At 40.8% G+C, this 18,097-nt stretch overlaps 1 protein-coding gene across 1 annotated transcript; it reads left to right on the forward strand.

Annotated features, from left to right (window-relative positions):
* The first annotated feature begins 13,593 nt into the window (after positions 1–13,593).
* Positions 13,594–15,602, forward strand: pdyn (prodynorphin). Its single transcript, XM_039007695.1, has 3 exons — positions 13,594–13,678; positions 14,166–14,300; positions 14,759–15,602. Exons 2-3 carry the CDS (start codon positions 14,178–14,180, stop codon positions 15,428–15,430), a joined length of 795 nt encoding a protein of 264 aa, XP_038863623.1. The 5' UTR covers positions 13,594–13,678; positions 14,166–14,177; the 3' UTR covers positions 15,431–15,602.
* The last annotated feature ends 2,495 nt before the right edge of the window (positions 15,603–18,097 follow it).

Below are 18,097 nucleotides of genomic sequence, written 5' to 3' on the forward strand. Positions count from 1 at the left end.
CAACAGTTGTGGGATACACACATACACCCATACACATTCAGCCCTTACCCCCACACAACCATAAGCTCACCCTCTCAACAATTGCACCATCCCAGAGCCCAACTCAAGATGGATCATGATTTACAAATGTACTTGCAGTTGCAGCTGCATGAGAAGGCCTGCAAGACCGCGCAAAAAATGAGCATAAATGTAGAGATTTATTTACCATTGTCACATCCTAAATGATGGAGGTCAAATGTACACCTTCTTCCTGAAACACCCACAATACGGTCATCCATTTTGACCATGTTCCCAAGCATCTCCATGCAGTCCGACTTGATTTCGTGCCACCAGGGCCACAATAATATACCCCCTCTCTGAATGTCCGAGTGTGACCCCCTCCCCATGGGTTACTGCAGCTAGTGTTGCCAGCACTGCCACTGCCTGGGTGGGGGCACCCCACCGGAATCCCCACCGGCTAGGTACAAGGTCGTCAAGGTTCTCATTAGCAGCTTTGAGAATTTCCTTGTTTATTATGCTCTCCCTTTAGGGGGCTTTGGCTTTGCAGGACCAACCCTGCCAAGCAGGCTCAGAATCTTGAGGGGGCAGTGCTGCTCTTGGTCCCTGACCTCATTTTGGCTGCATACAGACCGCTTACAGCATGCACATAAAACAGTTAGGGACTTCTCCTTAGTATCTGGGCCATTCATGTGGGTGTCTAGGGTATAGGGCCATGGACCGTACCATTAAAATAGGATAATAAATAATTAGATATAATTTATTTTAAAAATGTAGTTCCCCATGATAGGACAATAAATAAATAAGACGTATAATTCATTATAAAAGTATATCCATCATCTGAACAACATTGAAAGCCCTCTCATACCCGGCCCACAGCAATACACTGGCTCTGGGATATGCAACTATTTCATTACTCACTCACTCAACTTTCCAAACATAACAAATAAAAATAAACACACACCACACCATCCACACATACTGTGCCTTCTGTTTACTTAGTTTTTATCTTCACTATGTAGAAATAGTGCTTGTGTTCAATTAGTTATATATGAAGATTTATAGAAAAGCTATATTTTGTATTGTATTGTTACAATCAATAACCGGGCTTGAATTGTGTTTATTTTCCTCATCTATGAGAACTTTGTAATTTTTAAAATAACCATGGAGTAGTCTTTGTGTCTCTGAACAACTGGTTATCAATATATAGTTTATCAACGACGAGAGCTACTCGTTTCGCTTTTAATCTATTTTCTTTGAAAATTGGATACAGAACTTTGCGCCGTTCTGCAATTTCTTTCGGAAACTGATCATTCATGCCAATTTTGGTCCCAGCAAGTCTTTTACCCAGGCTTTTAACCATTATTTTATCTTTAAATGAAGCAAATTTGGCAACGATTGGGCGTTCGTACCTCTGCCCTCTCTGTCCGAGGCGGTGTACACGTTCAAGTTGGATCTTATCGATAACTTCGTGGAATCTGAAGCGCTGCAAAAAGGAACTCTCTAAATACAGATTCAGGAACCTCTCCTTCTTTCTCGTGGATACCTGTAAGTACCAAATTCTCTCTCATGGATCTAGTTTGTATGTCTAGTAAGCATTCCTTCAGAACGGTGTTCTCCTTTTTAATTTCATTCATTTCGGTTTCAATTTTATTGACTGTCCCTTTTAGCGCGTGTGTTTCCTTCTCCAATGTCGCAGCTTTTTCATCACTCATCTCTAGGCTTGCCTTCAACTCTTTTATATCTTTACTAACTAATTCAAGTATACCCAGTTTGTCATTTATTGATTTTAACAGATCGGTTTCGACCTTTACCATTGCCGGTGGTGAGAATATTAAATCATCAGTGTCGGTTGAGGAGTCACGTTTTCGTTTTTGAATCGGTTCCCCTGTCTTACTCTCCGTCATGTTTGGGTGTTGCTTGTTTTCGTAATATTTGTCGATAAATGTCTCTAATCTTAGGATTTGTTTTGTGTTATTATCCAGATTGAAGGTTATCACCCACCAGATTATTTAGTGCTAATATTTTAGTCTAATTTAGCAGATATTTCGAATATTATGTTTTATCTTGAGGTGCTCTACATAACTTCGTTCAGTCCGCCATTACCTTTACGTTACCTTTACGTCCGCCGTCCTCCTACGTCCTCTTAGTCCCTATAAAAAGAGACTTGCTTGAGCCAAGAAACACGAGCAATGGACATTAGACCGGTGGAAATCTGTCCTTTGGTCTGATGAGTCCAAATGTGAGATTTTTGGTTCCAACCGTTGTGTATTTGTGAGAAGCAGAGTAGGTGAACGGATTATCGCCGCATGTGTGGTTCCCACCGTGAAGCATGGAGGAGGTGTGATGGTGTGCGGGTGCGTTGCTGGTGACACTGTCAGTGATTTATTTAGAATTCAAGGCACACTTAACCAGCATGCCTACCACAGCATTCTGCAGTGATACGCAATGCCATCTGGTTTGCGCTTAGCAGGATCATCATTTGTTTTTCAACAGGACAATGACTCAACACACCTCCAGGCTGTGTAAGGGCTATTTGACCAAGGAGAGTGATGGAGTGCTGCATCAGATGACCTGGCCTCCAAAATCACCCAACCTCAACCCAATTGAGATGGTTTCAGGGATGAGTTGGACTGCAGAGTGAAGGAAAAGCAGCCAACAAGTGCTCAGCATATGTGGGACCTCCTTCAAGACTGTTGGAAAAGCATTCCAGGTGAAGCTGGTTGATAGAATGCCAAGAGTGTGCAAAGCTTTCATCAAGGCAAAGGGTGGCTACTTCGAAGAATCTGAAATATACAATATATTTTGATTTGTTGAACACCTTTTTGGTTACTACATGATTCGGTGTGTATTATTTCATCGTTATGATGTCTTCACTCGTATTCTACAATGTAGAAAATAGTAAAAAAATAAAGAAAATCCCTTGAATGAGTCAGTGTGTCCAAACTTTTGACTGGTACTGTATATATGCAAAAAATGTATTCATTTACTATTTTGCATGTTCTGCTCTGGAATGCTCTGCTCTCTAGGGACAGAATTGGGCAGATATACAACCACATGGCAATAGAATATAAGACATTATCTTATCTTCATAGGCATACAATAAAAATTCACTCCATGTTTTTGTATTAAATTACTGTGTACTAGGATCTCTTCTCCTACGCCTCCTTATAATTCTTGGTTCTATGATTCCATGACTGAAAGAAACAGTCTGTCTTATTTCGTTCCTTTCCCAGAGCTCCGATAACGTATCCATTATTCATTTCAAATGGTACAAAGGTTCAATGGCACAGTTGAGTCACTCTGCGCTTGTCCTTGATGGCTCCGTACATCATAGTCAATTCACAGCTGTCAGGGAAGGACCTGTGGGGAGATGAAACAGCCCTGTCTTGTCCCTCTCCGTGGACCAGGACGCCAGCAATCCTTTGACTATCTAGTCAATTATCTAGTCAGGATCCAGTTGTTGAATACGTCAAAATGTCTTCTTTTCTATATCTGTCCCAAACTACTTGATTCTTTAAAAAAAGAAAATGTAAACCGACTTACAGGTGGTGTAAACATCTACCCTTTTCACACCATTTTCAACTTCTCTTTATTCATCTATTCACCCCTCTAACCCCTCTTCATCATCCATCAACTAGTTAACTTTCATTCATCCCTCCATCCATCCATCTATCTATACCTTCCTTTATCCTTCCATCAATCATACACTGAACAAAAATATGAACGCAACATGCAACAATTTAAAAGATTTTACTGACTTTAGTTTATATAAGAAAATCAGTCAATTGAAATAAATTCATTAGGCCCTAATCAATGGATTTCTCATGAGTGGGAATACAGATATGCATCTACTGCATCCTACCGATCCTCGACTTCGGTGATGTCATCTATAAAATAGCCTCCAACACTCTACTCAACAAACTGGATGCAGTCTATCACAGTGCCATCCGTTTTGTCACCAAAGCCCCATGTACTACCCACCATTGCGACCTGTACACTCTCGTTGGTTGGCCCTCGCTTCATACTCGTCGCCAAACCCACTGGCTACAGGTTCCCTACAAGTCTCTGCTAGGTAAAGCCCCGCCTTATCTCAGCTCACTGGTCACCATAGCAGCACCCACTCGTAGCACGCGCTCCAGCAGGTATATCTCACTGGTCACCCCCAAAGCCAATTCCTCCTTTGGTCGTCTTTCCTTCCAGTTCTCTGCTGCCAATGACTGGAACGAACTGCAAAAATCTCTGAAGCTGGAAACACGTATCTCCCTCACTAGCTTTAAGCACCAGCTGTCAGAGCAGCTCACAGATTACTGCACCTGTACATAGCCCATCTATAATTTAGCCCAAACAACTACCTCTTCCCCTACTGTATTTATTTATTTTCCCATTATTTCTATTTCTACTTTGCACATTCTTCCACTGCAAATCTACCATTCCAGTGTTTTACTTGCTATATTGTATCAGCACTTGAGAGAACACAGTGTTCTAGTTTACCTTGCCACCATGGCCTTTTTTTGCCTTTACCTCCCTTATCTCACCTTATTTGCTCACATTGTATATAGACTTATTTTTCTACTGTATTATTGACTGTGCTTTGTTTATTCCATGTGTAACTGTGTTGTTGTATGTGTCGAATTGCTATGCTTTATCTTGGCCAGGTCGCAGTTGCAAATGAGAACTTGTTCTCAACTAGCCTACCTGGTTAAATAAAAAATATAAAGAAAGAAAGAAAATCTGTTGGTCACAGATACCTCCAGCTTCCAGGAATTGTGTACAGATACTTGCGACATGGGGTCGTGCATTATCATGCTGAAACATGAGGTGATGGCGGCGGATAAATGGCACGACAATAGGCCTCAGGATCTCGTCACGGTATCTCTGTGCATTAAAATTGCCATCAATAAAATGCAATTGTGTTAGTTGTCTGTCGCTTATGCCTGCCCATACCATAACCCCATTGCCACCATGGGGCAGTCTGTTCACAACGTTGTCATCAGCCAACCGCTCACCCACACGACGCCATACACTCTGTCTGCCATCTGCCTGGGTACAGTTGAAATAGGTATTCATACATGAAGAGCACACTTCACAGCTTCATCAGCTGTCGAGGGCTGGTCTCAGACGATCCCGCAGATAGAGAAGCCAGATGTGGAAGTCCTGGAATGGCATGGTTACACGTGGTCTGTGGTTGTGAGGCTGTTTGGACATACTGGCAAATTTTCTAAAATGACGGAGGCGGCTTTTGGTACAGAAATTAACATGAATTACTTTGGAAACAGCTCTGGTGGACATTCCTGCAGTCAGCATGCCAATTCCACACTCCCTCAAAACTTGTGACATGTGGCATTGTGTTGTGTGACAAAACTGCACATTTTAGAGTGGCCTTTTATTGTCCCCTAGTACAAATTCCCTGTTTTATGATCACCACTTTATTTTAAGAATGTGAAATGTAAGAATAATAGTATTTTTGTATTCATTTAAATTGCTTCTAAATTGTTTAACTTGGGTCAAATGTTTTGTGCAGCCTTCTACAAGCTTCCCATAATAAGTTGGGTGAATTTTGGCCCATTCCTCCTGACAGAGCTGGTGTAACTGAGTCAGGTTTGTAGGCCTCCTTGCTTGCACACGCTTTCAGTTCTGCCCATACATTTTCTATAGGATTGAGGTCAGGGCTTTGTGATGGCCACTCCAATACCTTGACTTTGTTGTCCTTAAGCCATTTTGCCACAACTTTGGAAGTATGCTTGGGGTCATTGTCCATTTGGAAGACCCATTTGCGACCAAGCTTTACCTTCCTGACTGATGTCTTGAGATGTTGCTTCAATATATCCACATAATGTTCCTACCTCATGATGCCATCTATTTTGTGAAGTGCACCAGTCCCTCCTGCAGCAAAGCACCCCCACAACATGATGCTGCCACCCCCGTGCTTCATGGTTGGGTTGGTGTTCCTTGGCTTGCAAGCATCCCCCTTTTACCTCCAAACATAACAATTGTCATTATGGCCAAACAGTTCTATTTTTGTTTCATCAGACCAGAGGACATTTCTCCAAAAAGTACGATCTTTGTCCTCTTGTGCAGTTGCAAACCATAGTCTGGATTTTTCATGGCGGTTTAAGAGCAGTGGCTTCTTCCTTGCTGAGCGGCTTTTCAAGTCATGTCGATATAGGACTAATTTTACTGTGGATATAGATACTTTTGTACCAGTTTCCTCCAGCATTTTGGGATTGATTTGCACTTTTCATATCCAAAGTACGTTCATCTCTAGAGGACAGAACGTGTCTCCTTCCTGAGCGTTATGACGGCTGCGTGGGTCCCATGGTGTTTATACTTGCGTACTATTGTTTGTACAGATGGACGTGGTACCTTCAGGCGTTTGGAAATTGCTCCCAAGGATGAACCAGACTTGTGGATGTCTACAATTTTTTTTGTGAGGTCTTGGCTGATTTCTTTTGATTTTCCCATGATGTGAAGCAAAGAGGCAGTGAGTCTGAAGGTAGGCCTTGAAATACATCCACAGGTACACCTCCATTTGACTCAAATGATGTCAATTAGTCTATCAGAAGCTTCTAAAGCCATGACATAATTTTCTGGAATTTTCCAAGCTGTTTAAAAGGCACAGTCAACTTAGTGTATGTAAACTTCTGACCCACTAGAATTGTGATACAGTGAATTATAAATGAAATAATCTATCTGTAAACAATTGTTGGAAAAATGACTTGTGTCATGCACAAAGTAGATGTCCTAACCGACTTGCCAAAACTATAGTTTGTTAACAAGAAATGTGTGGAGTGGTTGAAAACGAGTTTTAATGACTCCAACCTAAGTGTATGTAAACTTCCGACTTCAACTGCATATTAATCAGACTGTTGAGCTTGAACTCTACAGTAGAGTACATTAGCCTCTAACTATTTACACTTCTCCCACTACCATAAACAATCAGAAACTTTATATTTTCTTGTAATCACTTTTTTATTTTTTATTTTAATGGCTAAGAACCTGGCATCCAAACAATGCAAGAAAATACATATTGCTAGATCGATTTGAAAAAAACTTGGCTTACATGATGAATTGTTCAAGGTCTGGCATGCGCTTGTCTCTATGAATGTTAAATTGTTTCGTCATTTGTGAATGTGTACATGTTTGTGAATGTGTACATGAGGGTGCACCATCAATCGGTGTATCTCTTGCGTTTGTAATGTCATCCATGAGCACACGTGTTTGAACAGTTTTCAAAAAGATGTATTTGTTTATTTATATTTATAAATGACTTGTAACCAGAGAAGTCATATTGAGATTTATATATTTTTCTATTGAGCCCTAGCCAAGAAAGCAGCACACATATAGTAACACATGTGTGATGAGTCACAATGCCTGTTTGCCTGTATTGTTTGTGTAGAGGTGTATACAGACCGCATCTGTGTGTGTGTGTGTGTGTGTGCGCGTGTCGTGCATGCGTGAACAAGTGGTTGACATTCACAAGGGAAATGTATACAGCAGTAAAATGACCTTGGTCTCCAAAGATATGGGAAAATAAATATGACCGGCTTGGTAACCAAGGATATGTGTGCTCCACTCATCTTTAGAACAGTGATATCAGAATGTGCTTGAGCTGTGTTCTGTCCTATTCTCTAGTCTTTCGTGGCCGTCATGAAGTCCTATCAAATAATTAACTCAAAAGGGCTTGTTTCGTTACCCATTACAGCAAAAATGTTGACAGACAACATATTTACTGCAGATAAAGCAACTTCTCAACTGCCTTACGTCAATAATATTAAATTACGTTGATATGGAAGGTTGCAGAGAAAAGGGCAAAAGTAAAAGTGGGTGTGTTCCTTTCAAGAGTCAACACCAGACGCTTGTCTTTCCAATTTCCAGTATTCCCGCATGCTCGTCTTCCCACGTGTCCAAACAATTTCCGGGAAATCCCATCAGCGGGATAGAAATCAAATAAAAAAATGGGGAGGGGTTTCAACTTACTGTTGAGAGTTAGAATAGTAGAATACACCAGGTGGAATGTCAACTTGGTTGTGCATCAGCAGTGTTCCTCTTGTTATATGTCACTCACTAGCTAGGTTTCCATGAACTTGTCCAGTGATTTTTTGTAAACACTTTGAAAGTACCAATAGAAAATAGATGTGGCAATTGCCTAATATGGTTCGTTTCCATTTAACATTCTTGAGTCGATAAAAACAGCTGGACGCAATGACGTCACACCTAAAAATAAAAATGTTCTCGCAAAAACCTAAAGTGTTGAATAAAAATGTAGTGGTTGAAGTGTTTCCATTACCCATTTAGGCAAATTGCACATTAATACATTGATGACAGCCGTATGCCCTTCCCAAGCAGGTTACCCGTGATACAAGTGCGTATTCAACGTCACCCTTCCACCTATCTGTTTTATGTCTCAGGTAGCCCACAAAAGCCAGCATGAACAGAATGCAATAATTGACTCATACAGTATTTGCCATATTCTAATAATTCTCATGTGCCAACGTATCACCAAGGTCCCTGCCATGGTGAAACTTGCACTCCTGTAGATCTGAAATAATTGGATGGTGAATCGTGCCAGCCAACCAGAAAGCAAGGCAAAACAATTCAGCCATTCGTCAAAGTCAGGACAATCTTTGTCCTGCAAAAAAACATCATTTTTGTAGTTGAACTTTTTTGTTGTTGCAAGCAGTAGGCATTTAGCATTAAATGTGGAGTGGAGCGTTATAGTTATGTGGTGACATCACATGCCCCACGTACCTGTCGAACGGATAAAAATGTTGTCGATCTTTAGAAAATGTATCCTATATCTTTAGTTTCCATTACACGTCACAACGATTTTTTTTGCGACATTGCTTTTGACGAATAAACCTTGGTCAACAGAAACCTGCCTACTGACAGTCACTCAATTAGCCCATGTCACCGACCGGTCATGTGTGGCACGTGCCCAGGGGCCCTGACCTCCAGGTGGCCTCAATTGATTTTGTTAATCACTCTCCATCAGATATCATATCAGCGTGACATAAGTAATGGCAAAATGTGTAGAATTGCAGGAAATTAGCTATAAAACTGCAAAAAAAATCTGCTAACATATCCCTGAGTTAATGTGAGTTAGTGTGTAACGCCTAATTGTATATCTAATAGGCTATCAGTTTTTTTGATCGACTGAAGTGAATGAAACTACAGCAACCAATGTGTGATATTGGCTGGGGCAATTTTTGCTTGTTTTTGCTGTTCTCAATAATAGCATTTAAAGTTTTTAAATTGCATAGAAATGCCTTGGTAACCCCCTGGCTCTGCATACCATAGCCAAAGAACTGCTATGAAAAGGCTTTGTAAAAAATAAAAAAATAAAAGTATATTTGATCACTGCTTCTCTGTTTGAGACATAGGCTATTCATTCTTAATAGTATTGTTAAGAATCTATATGGCAATCCCAAGGGAGCCTCCAAAGTGCCATATTGTATGTTACACCCAACCCAATGTCAGTAGCACACGCCTGAGGAAAACACATGACGATTGCAATCATAACACATTTAACTGAGAATTCCCCCATGACAACCTGACAGCAGACTAAAAACAAGTCACCCTCTACCCCCAGTTGAAAAAGGGCGGAGGAAAAGGAAGAAATGTACATCCCCCTCAATATTATTTATGGTAATGGTGCAAAGTCATTCTTAACTGCTGCTATGGTTACCTTCACACATGAATAAAGTTGTTGCTAATGCTTTGCTCTACTTTAAAACGCACAACATTCTCCCAACAGACTTAGTTCATTGCTGGAGGTGCTATATGAGGAGGAGTCAAGGAGGGGGCGGGAGAAAGAATGATGTCAAAGAAATCACCATGTAACATAGCATGTCTTGGATGACGCCGCAGTGCTGTGCTGTAACTATTTACTCACGTCAATATCATGGTGTGTTAAAATCTAAATGTAGGCTACCTTGTAGTTTACCTTTTCATTACTTCTACAGTAGGATATACTGTGGACCGTGGTCACCCACATCTCTATAGAAATACTTTTACACTTAATATTTAGTGAAAAATGAACTTATCAAACTAGCAATTCAGTACATCAACAATATACAGGTAACTGCAAATATAAAGGAAACACTTGAGTAAATGAGGGATACAAAGTATATTGAAATCAGGTGCTTCCACACAGGTGTAGTTCCTGAGTTAATTAAGCAGTTAACATCCCATCATGCTTAGGGTCATGTATAAAAATGCCCAGTTACCCATTATTTTGGCTACAATGGCTAGAAGAAGAAATCTCAGTGACTTTGAAGGAGGGATCTCAAAAGCCTTTTTCACCCTACAGGCCAAGTGCTAAATCTGTTTTGTTTTTCAAACTCGTTTTGCAATACCAAACAGCAAGTTACAAATGACCAAATTGGATGTGTCTGTTCAGACAGCAGTCCTTTACTGACATGGCTATGCTAGTTGCCATAGTAACGACAGGTGTGTGCACTGTGGTGTTGGCTGATTGGCAGTGGTGCTCATGCTTCCTATCACTCACTATGTAGCAAGCTAAGGTCACAACATTGCCTGCCATGGACGTTTCCCAGTTGCTTTGGATGTTCAAAATCATAGTGTAAGAACACTTTTAAAGCCTCAAAGGATAAGATGATCCAACTTTTTGGCTAGCCACAGCAGTCACTTAGTGAGCTAGCTAGGTAGCTGTTTAGCTTTCGGACACATTCACTAATTTGCTTGTAAACAATTAACAAGCTAGTTAGCTACCACATGTTCTTGTCAAACTGTAAACAGAGTAGCTAGCAAGCAGCAAGATATGCCAAATAACAGTCTAAAAACCACTTGAGGGAAAATACATCAGATTTGACCATTCAGACAAGTTGCGTGGCCAGGAATCAGATTTGTATCTGACTTCAAACCACCTACAAAGGTGGTTTGAAATGTGGCTTGAAATATCTGATTCCATGTGCTTTTTGGCAGTTCAGACTTGGAGTTGTCAGTTCATCGTTCGCCAATAGGGGGTCCTGCGTGTTCTGGGCGTTACTGACACTTATGGGAGATTCTGGAGCACCACCTGAGACAGCGTTTTCCAGTACCATCAACAAAACACCAAATGATGGAATTTCTCTTGAAAGAATGGTGTGGCATCCCTTCATTAGAGAGTTCCAGACACTTGTAGAATCTAGAAATAGTATGTGTGTAATGGCAGAGATGTGTCTAGCTTGTGGGAAGAGCGTAGTTGAATTTAAAATGCAAGTGTTTCCAAGATACTGGAGAATGTAAATGTAGACCTCAGCCAAAGACACAACCACACACACACACACACACACACACACACACACACACACACACACACACACACACACACACACACACACACACACACACACACACACACACACACACACACACAGCGAGAGAGACGGAGAGAGAGAGAGAGAGAGAGAGAGAGAGAGAGAGAGAGAGAGAGAGAGAGAGTATATGAGGCAGTATAATAACCAGAGCCAGAGGCACATATATCATCCAGTATCTTGTTTGGAAAAGGCCTGAGGAGTGGATTAATAATTTATTTAAAAAGCAGCGTTGACAAACAGAGCCTACCCTACTAGAGAAATAAAATGGTTGTTTGGATACCTAAGCTGGAAGCTAATGTTTCCAGCAGCATGCGTTAAGAATGTTAGTCTATGTGGCAGGGGCACAACTTTAGTTTTAGAAGTGGGGGGGACATAACATTTTATTTTATTTCCAAACAGCCTACCCGACCGCTCGGAGGCGTCCACATGTTCCTAAAGCACACCGTTGCCTTGTTTTATATCACATTCCAATGATAAAACTGGAACTGGGGGGGACCAAAATGCAATTTCAGAATGTGGGGGGACATGAAAGTTGTGCCACTGCTATGTGGTGTCCATGACTTTAGAGAACCCCACTCTTCTCAATAATTTTGTGGGATCCACTCAACCATCACTCATTGCGTCAGAGGTTTTCACCCCGAAGTGGAATATGGTAATTATTACATGACATGAGCCTATGAATTTGAAAAACGTGTTGTTTCATGAAGAGTACTTTGAACGAGATGGGATTAATTTGGGAGTCTGGCGTCGGACAATAGGGAAGCGGTGCGCACACACTTATCAGTCGCCTCTCGCTCACTCTCCCCTGATAACGTCAGCTTGGGAAGTAGAGGCGCGCCGAGGCTCAGTGAAAGAAGTGGTGCAAATCAAACAGCAGATCAAGACATCAGAGAAAACACGAGAATGCCCACTCAAGGTTGCCTAGGGAACGCTTTGCCAATTTGATTGGAGCTAATTAAAAATGGTACGACGCATCACATTATCTTCATCCAACATTATTGCTCCAATTTATGTTATGGTCATTCTGTAGGAGGATATCATTTGATGTGTCATAAGCAAAAACACTCAAATGATGTTTGGGTTAAAGCTGCTTAGATTTCATTCTCATACGTCATACACGAAAAATCAAAGAAGATACAAAGGTTCTGTCTACTAAAAAGCCAATATGAAACAGCGTTAATCGGTGCAAAATAACAATTCTCACAAATAATTTCTCAAGAATAACTGGGGATTCCATTCATTCACACCTGCCAGATACTCATTCCCACTTTGCATCCTTCTCTGGCAGTCCTTTCTGACAAGACAGAATTTTTCACAAATTTCAAGTATAGGCTACTTCTCTGCTTAGGACCTACTTTGATCATCAGATATCGAAGTTACCACATTAACTTCTTGCTTGGATTTACACCATTCATTTCGTATTAAATGTAATTAAATTATTATTACTGTTGTTCAATACATATGTTTTGGATTCATGTATTTAAGCATTTTTATTAGGACCAAGATGCGTAGGCCAATATAAGACCAAGCATGTTCGTTAACTTTTTACAAAATATTTATTTGGGCATTTCATTTAATCATGCAAATATTTCAACAACAATAAAATATTTTAAATTTGTTATTGAAATCCTGCTATTGAATTTGTCATATTTCTTCTGGTATTGGCAAGCAAAAAAATATATATAATAAAAAGATAGGCCTATATCAAAACATGACAGTCCAATTCAGTGGATGGTCTTCAGGAGTGGTCAGCTGTGCTCCTGAATGTGTGTTACCATTGTTACAACTCCAAGGTTTCTCCCCGATTCAAATAAACAATGTGAGGGGAGACCATTCTTGCTCTTTCAATGAGCTCCAATTACCAGGATTTAATCTTGAAATAAAGCTCATTGTGATTTCTCTATATTGAAGACTTCCTGTTTACACTACTTGACACAAAGAAAACATATGCCGTTATGACCATTCAAGAACCCTATTGAAAGTGCAACTCCTCGCAATTACCTATTGTAACCCAATAACCTTTATGAATGTGCTAGAACGTGTGTGATTATTGAGTTGCCAAGTTTCTGAAGCGAATGGTGAGTGGGCGTCAGAAAATAGAGAGGGGGAGGGAGAGAGGCGGTGACGGGCACGAGTGGGCTTATTTGCGCAATATTTATCTCCCATTGGTCACTTAATAGAAGCTATTCTGATGTTCTTCAGTGACACGACGAAGATTCCGTCAATAAAAAGAGACGACAAGCCAGTCAAAAGAAAAACAACTGTTGGGGAAGAACATACACTGACTTGCATCATATGCGCTCCTGTTCCATCTGCACCTCTCCACGCCTGGGTTGAAACAATTATCCAACATTACTGCGGTATTTACATTTGATTTATTATTCCATTTTTGTCAGTCTGATTATTACCGTGTTGTACTGGCGTTATAATATTTCCAAATAATAACATTTGTTAGTCGTGTGATTGCAGCTGTTACTCGCAATTACTGTATTTTATAATCAGTAATGGACTTGCAAATGTCCTGTTTATTAATAAAAATGCTCCCGTGAAGAGTTATACTAGCCTATTACAATTTGGTAAACTGTTGGCAGTTAACATCGTACACTAATTGAATAGCGTGGTGGCCACACCATTACGCATGGCGCTTGATCAATAAAAAGAGAGAAAAGTTGTGCCACTAACATGGAATTGAAACAAAGACTAATCAAAGTTAAAAAGAAATACATGCTTATTGTCGAGGGATATTTAAAACCAAATCTGTAATAAGTCTAAATCTCATAGGCAAGTGTTACATTTTCCCTGGCAAGTGAACATTACATTTTCTTCACGTTTTCTTTTTCATTTCAGGGATTTGGCAAAATGGAGTGGTATGTCCTGGTGTTGATACTTAGCTTGCCATCTTCGACCCAAGCAGACTGCTCTTCCCAGTGTCTGCAATGCGCGCAACAAATCCTCAATACAGACATCCCAGTCAACAGTCTGGTAAGAGTTGCTTTACATCATGACAAGATAACTTTGCTTTTATCCAATGGAAACAAACAGAAAGTGTTGTTTTACGTTGATGTGTGTTTATGTATCTATGATGGTGTACTTTTTGTTATCAAATATCGTGGAGCGTTGAGCTTGTTGTGGCAGTGCGCAAAGGCTCGTGGCCCATTTCAGCACCATGGAGAGCGCGCGTGGATTGTGGAAGCGAGTGAGAATTGTCTTCAGACAAACTTGCCATTTTTCCCAAATGTGTTCTACAGAAGCCTGGGGGCACACATTAATGTCAAACTCAGATTAAATGTTTTCTGTAGTAAACAAACAAAGACATAGAACTGAGTGTAGGTAAATATATGATTCTCTTTCTGCCTACTATTTTTCTTTTCTAGCCTTCTCATAATGTGGTTAGTAAATTGGCCGATTTTTGCTCACTGCTCTTTGCATTTTCCTTTCAGACTTGTACCTTGGAATGTGAGGGAACTCTACTGACCACGGCCGAGTTAGACAAATGCGGGAAGACTCTACAATCCCGCGCAGTGGGCTCGGAGTTCAGCGATGAAGATGCGGGTCCGCGGACCACGCCAGAGAGGGAGGACGACCAAGACGCTTCAATTGCAAACGTGGTCAAGCGTTATGGTGGATTCATTAAACGAATTGACAAAAACAAAAACAAATTGTTAACCTCTCCGTGGCGCGAAAATGGCGTTTATAAAGGAGCGTACGCGTTCCCTAAGAAATACGAGGACTTGCTTAGAAAATTTGGAGAGAGAGACCTCTCGGAGTTTTCGGAGGACGATCAGGGCGGAGATGTTGATTCTGAAAACGAGATGGGAGTGTTCAATGATGATGAAGCAGCAATAAACAAGGTCAAACGTTACGGAGGGTTTTTACGCAAATTTGGTCCAAAGACAAAGTCAAAGAGAAGTGACTCCAGGGAGCAAGGTAGTCGAGAGGAGTTACAAAAGCGATATGGAGGTTTCATGCGAAGGATTCGGCCAAAGTTGAACAACTTGAACACCTTGAAGTGGGACAATCAGAAGAGGTACGGTGGCTTTCTACGTCGCCACTACAAATTGTCCGTTCGTTCAGATGAGGAGCCTAGTTCATACGATGACTTTGGTCTATAAAAAAACGAACTTCTTTCGCTAATTCACTTGAATTCTCACGATTATCCGTATGTGTGCTACCTATAGCCTACTGCTTACACATTGTTGCGGCAGATTTCATATCTGTAAAGCAAAGGCCAATAGGCCTACCTGCTTGTGTCAGTCATGTTTAAAAGCTTTCTGTGTGACGGACTTACCCGTGACGAAACAATTAATTTCTGTGTTATTAGTAAAATATTATTTATTACAATATGATGCTTGTTTAATAAATCAATGAATAAATACTTTATTTGTCAAAGTCGTAAGTAAAACATGTTTGTGTCGCTTGAATGAAAAAAATGTCTAGGCGAATTGATTATCAAACTCCAAATGACTCATTGAACGCGAGCACACAACCACCCACACGCACACCTGATTTATGTACGTAGGCTACCATACAACATAGCCTACAAAAATGAAATCGACATCTTGCCATTCACCTTGTAGCGCCAAAGGTGACCAAACGCGTAAAGACGCAGACACATTCTTGGCCACATTCTTGACCTTGCCATAATATGGACTTGGTCTTTTACCAAATAGAGCTATCTTATGTATACCACCTCTACCTTGTCACAACACAACATTGGCTCAAACGCATTAAGAAGGAAAGAAATTCCCCAAATTAACTTTTAACAAGGCACACCTGTTTCATGTTACCATTCGGAGAGAAAATAATACATACACGAATGAGATATGGACCTTTACATCAGTGGTCTAATTTTTAACATAAATACATTTCTTAATTTAAAATCAATCACCCAACTAAATTGAGTTGTGAGGATGAGTGGAAGTGTACTAGCACCATCTTGTGGACGAGTAGCCCAAAAGTAGGCCTTCGGTGCCAAGAGGACAGCGCGGAGCGTTGAGCTTGTTGTGGCAGTGCACAAAGGCTCGTGGTGCATTTCAAAACCATGAGTTCACTGATTGCAATGGCTATTCTAAGAATCCATCAAACATTTTAAGTTGAAGCATAATATTCCCATCAACTTAAATCAATGACATGGATACAAGGACATATCAAACTCACTGTTGAGCGGTCACCATTGAGTCCAGCAACTGTTATCCAGGTTTGATGTCATCTGACTTCATACGCCGTAGTGCACCCAAAGCCAACGCACCTGCCGGCAGTTGCTGGCCAAATATGAATATACGGAGAAACAAAGTTAAGACTTCAGCGCCCCCTATCGGTAAATTCTGATATCAAGGTGAGTGGCACGTCTGAAAACGTGTTTAGAAAACGTATAGGCAAGCTATTGTAACATACCGATGAAATAATATAACAGACTTCCAAGCAGGTAACGAAGTTAAAAAAAATAAAAACATTGACTGTGCTAAAACACGCCATATTTCAACATCAAAACTTCAAGCTTACCTATTTCATTGCAGCACGACTAGCCGGTGACATTTACGAGTCAACTATACTAGCTTGCTTGTATGCTTGCCAATCAAGCTGGGGCATGATCATGTGGTGAATTAGAGAAGACAAGTGATGAAATTCTCGCACAAAACAACTCTAAACCCTGTTTCTAGTCAGAAGAAAAATACAGTACCAGTCAAAAGTTTGAAAACGCCTACTCATTCAAGGGTTTTTCTTTATTTGTACTATTTTCTACATTGTAGAATAGTAGTGAAGACATTAAAACTATGAAATAACACATATGGAATCATGCAGTAACCAAAAAAGGGTTAAACAAATAGATTCTTCAAAGTAGCCACCCTTTGCCTTGATGACAGCTTTGTACACTCTTGGCATTCTCTCAACCAGGTTCATGAGTAATGCTTTTGCAACAGTCTTGAAGGAGTTCCCACATATGCTGAGCACTTGTTGGCTGCTTTTCCTTCACTCTGCCGTCCAACTCATCCCAAACCATCACAATTGGGTTGCGTTTGGGTGATTGTGGAGGCCAGGTCATCTGAAGCAACACTCCATCACTCTCTTTGGCCAAATAGCCCTTACACAGCCTGGAGGTGTGTTTTGGGTCATTGTCCTGTTGAAAAACATATGATAGTCCAACTAATCGCAAACCAGATGGGATGGGGTATCGCTGCAGAATGCTGTGGTAGGCATGCTGGTTAAGTGTACCTTGAATTCTAAATAAATCACAGACAGTGTCACCAGCAAAGCACCCCCACACCATCACACCTCCCCCTCCATGCTTCACGGTGGGAACCACACATGCGGAGATCATCTGTTCACCTACTCTGCGTCTCACAAAGACAGGGTGGTTGAAACAGAAAATCTCAAATTTGGACTCATCAGACCAAAGGACAGATTTCCATCAGTCTAATGTCCATTGCTCGTGTTTCTTGGCCCAAGCAAGTCTCTTCTTATTATTGGTCTCCTTTAGTAGTGGTTTCTTTGCAGCATTTCGATCATGAAGGCCTGATTCACGCAGTCTCCTCTGAACAGTTGATATTGAGATGTGTCTGTTACTTGAACTCTGTGAAACATTTTTCGGGCTGCAATTTCTGAGGTGCAGTTATTAACTCGAATCAACTTATCCTCTGCAGCAGAGGCAACTCTGGGTCTTCCTTTCCTGTGGTGGTCCTCATGAGAGCCAGTTTCATCATAGCGCTTGATGGTTTTTGCGACTGCACATATTGACTGACCTTCATGTCTTAAAGTAATGATGGACTGTCATTTCTCTT

Source organism: Salvelinus namaycush, chromosome 14 (genome assembly GCF_016432855.1).
Source record: "Salvelinus namaycush isolate Seneca chromosome 14, SaNama_1.0, whole genome shotgun sequence".
NCBI classification, from domain to species: Eukaryota; Metazoa; Chordata; class Actinopteri; order Salmoniformes; family Salmonidae; genus Salvelinus; species Salvelinus namaycush.

What these genes read in the sequence shown, in the direction of transcription:
- pdyn (XM_039007695.1), top strand. Translation starts at nt 14,178, where the DNA reads ATGGAGTGGTATGTCCTGGTGTTGATACTTAGCTTGCCATCTTCGACC. An exon ending in ACATCCCAGTCAACAGTCTG is followed by an intron (nt 14,301 to 14,758) that starts GTAAGAGTTGCT and finishes TTTTCCTTTCAG; the next exon opens with ACTTGTACCTTGGAATGTGA.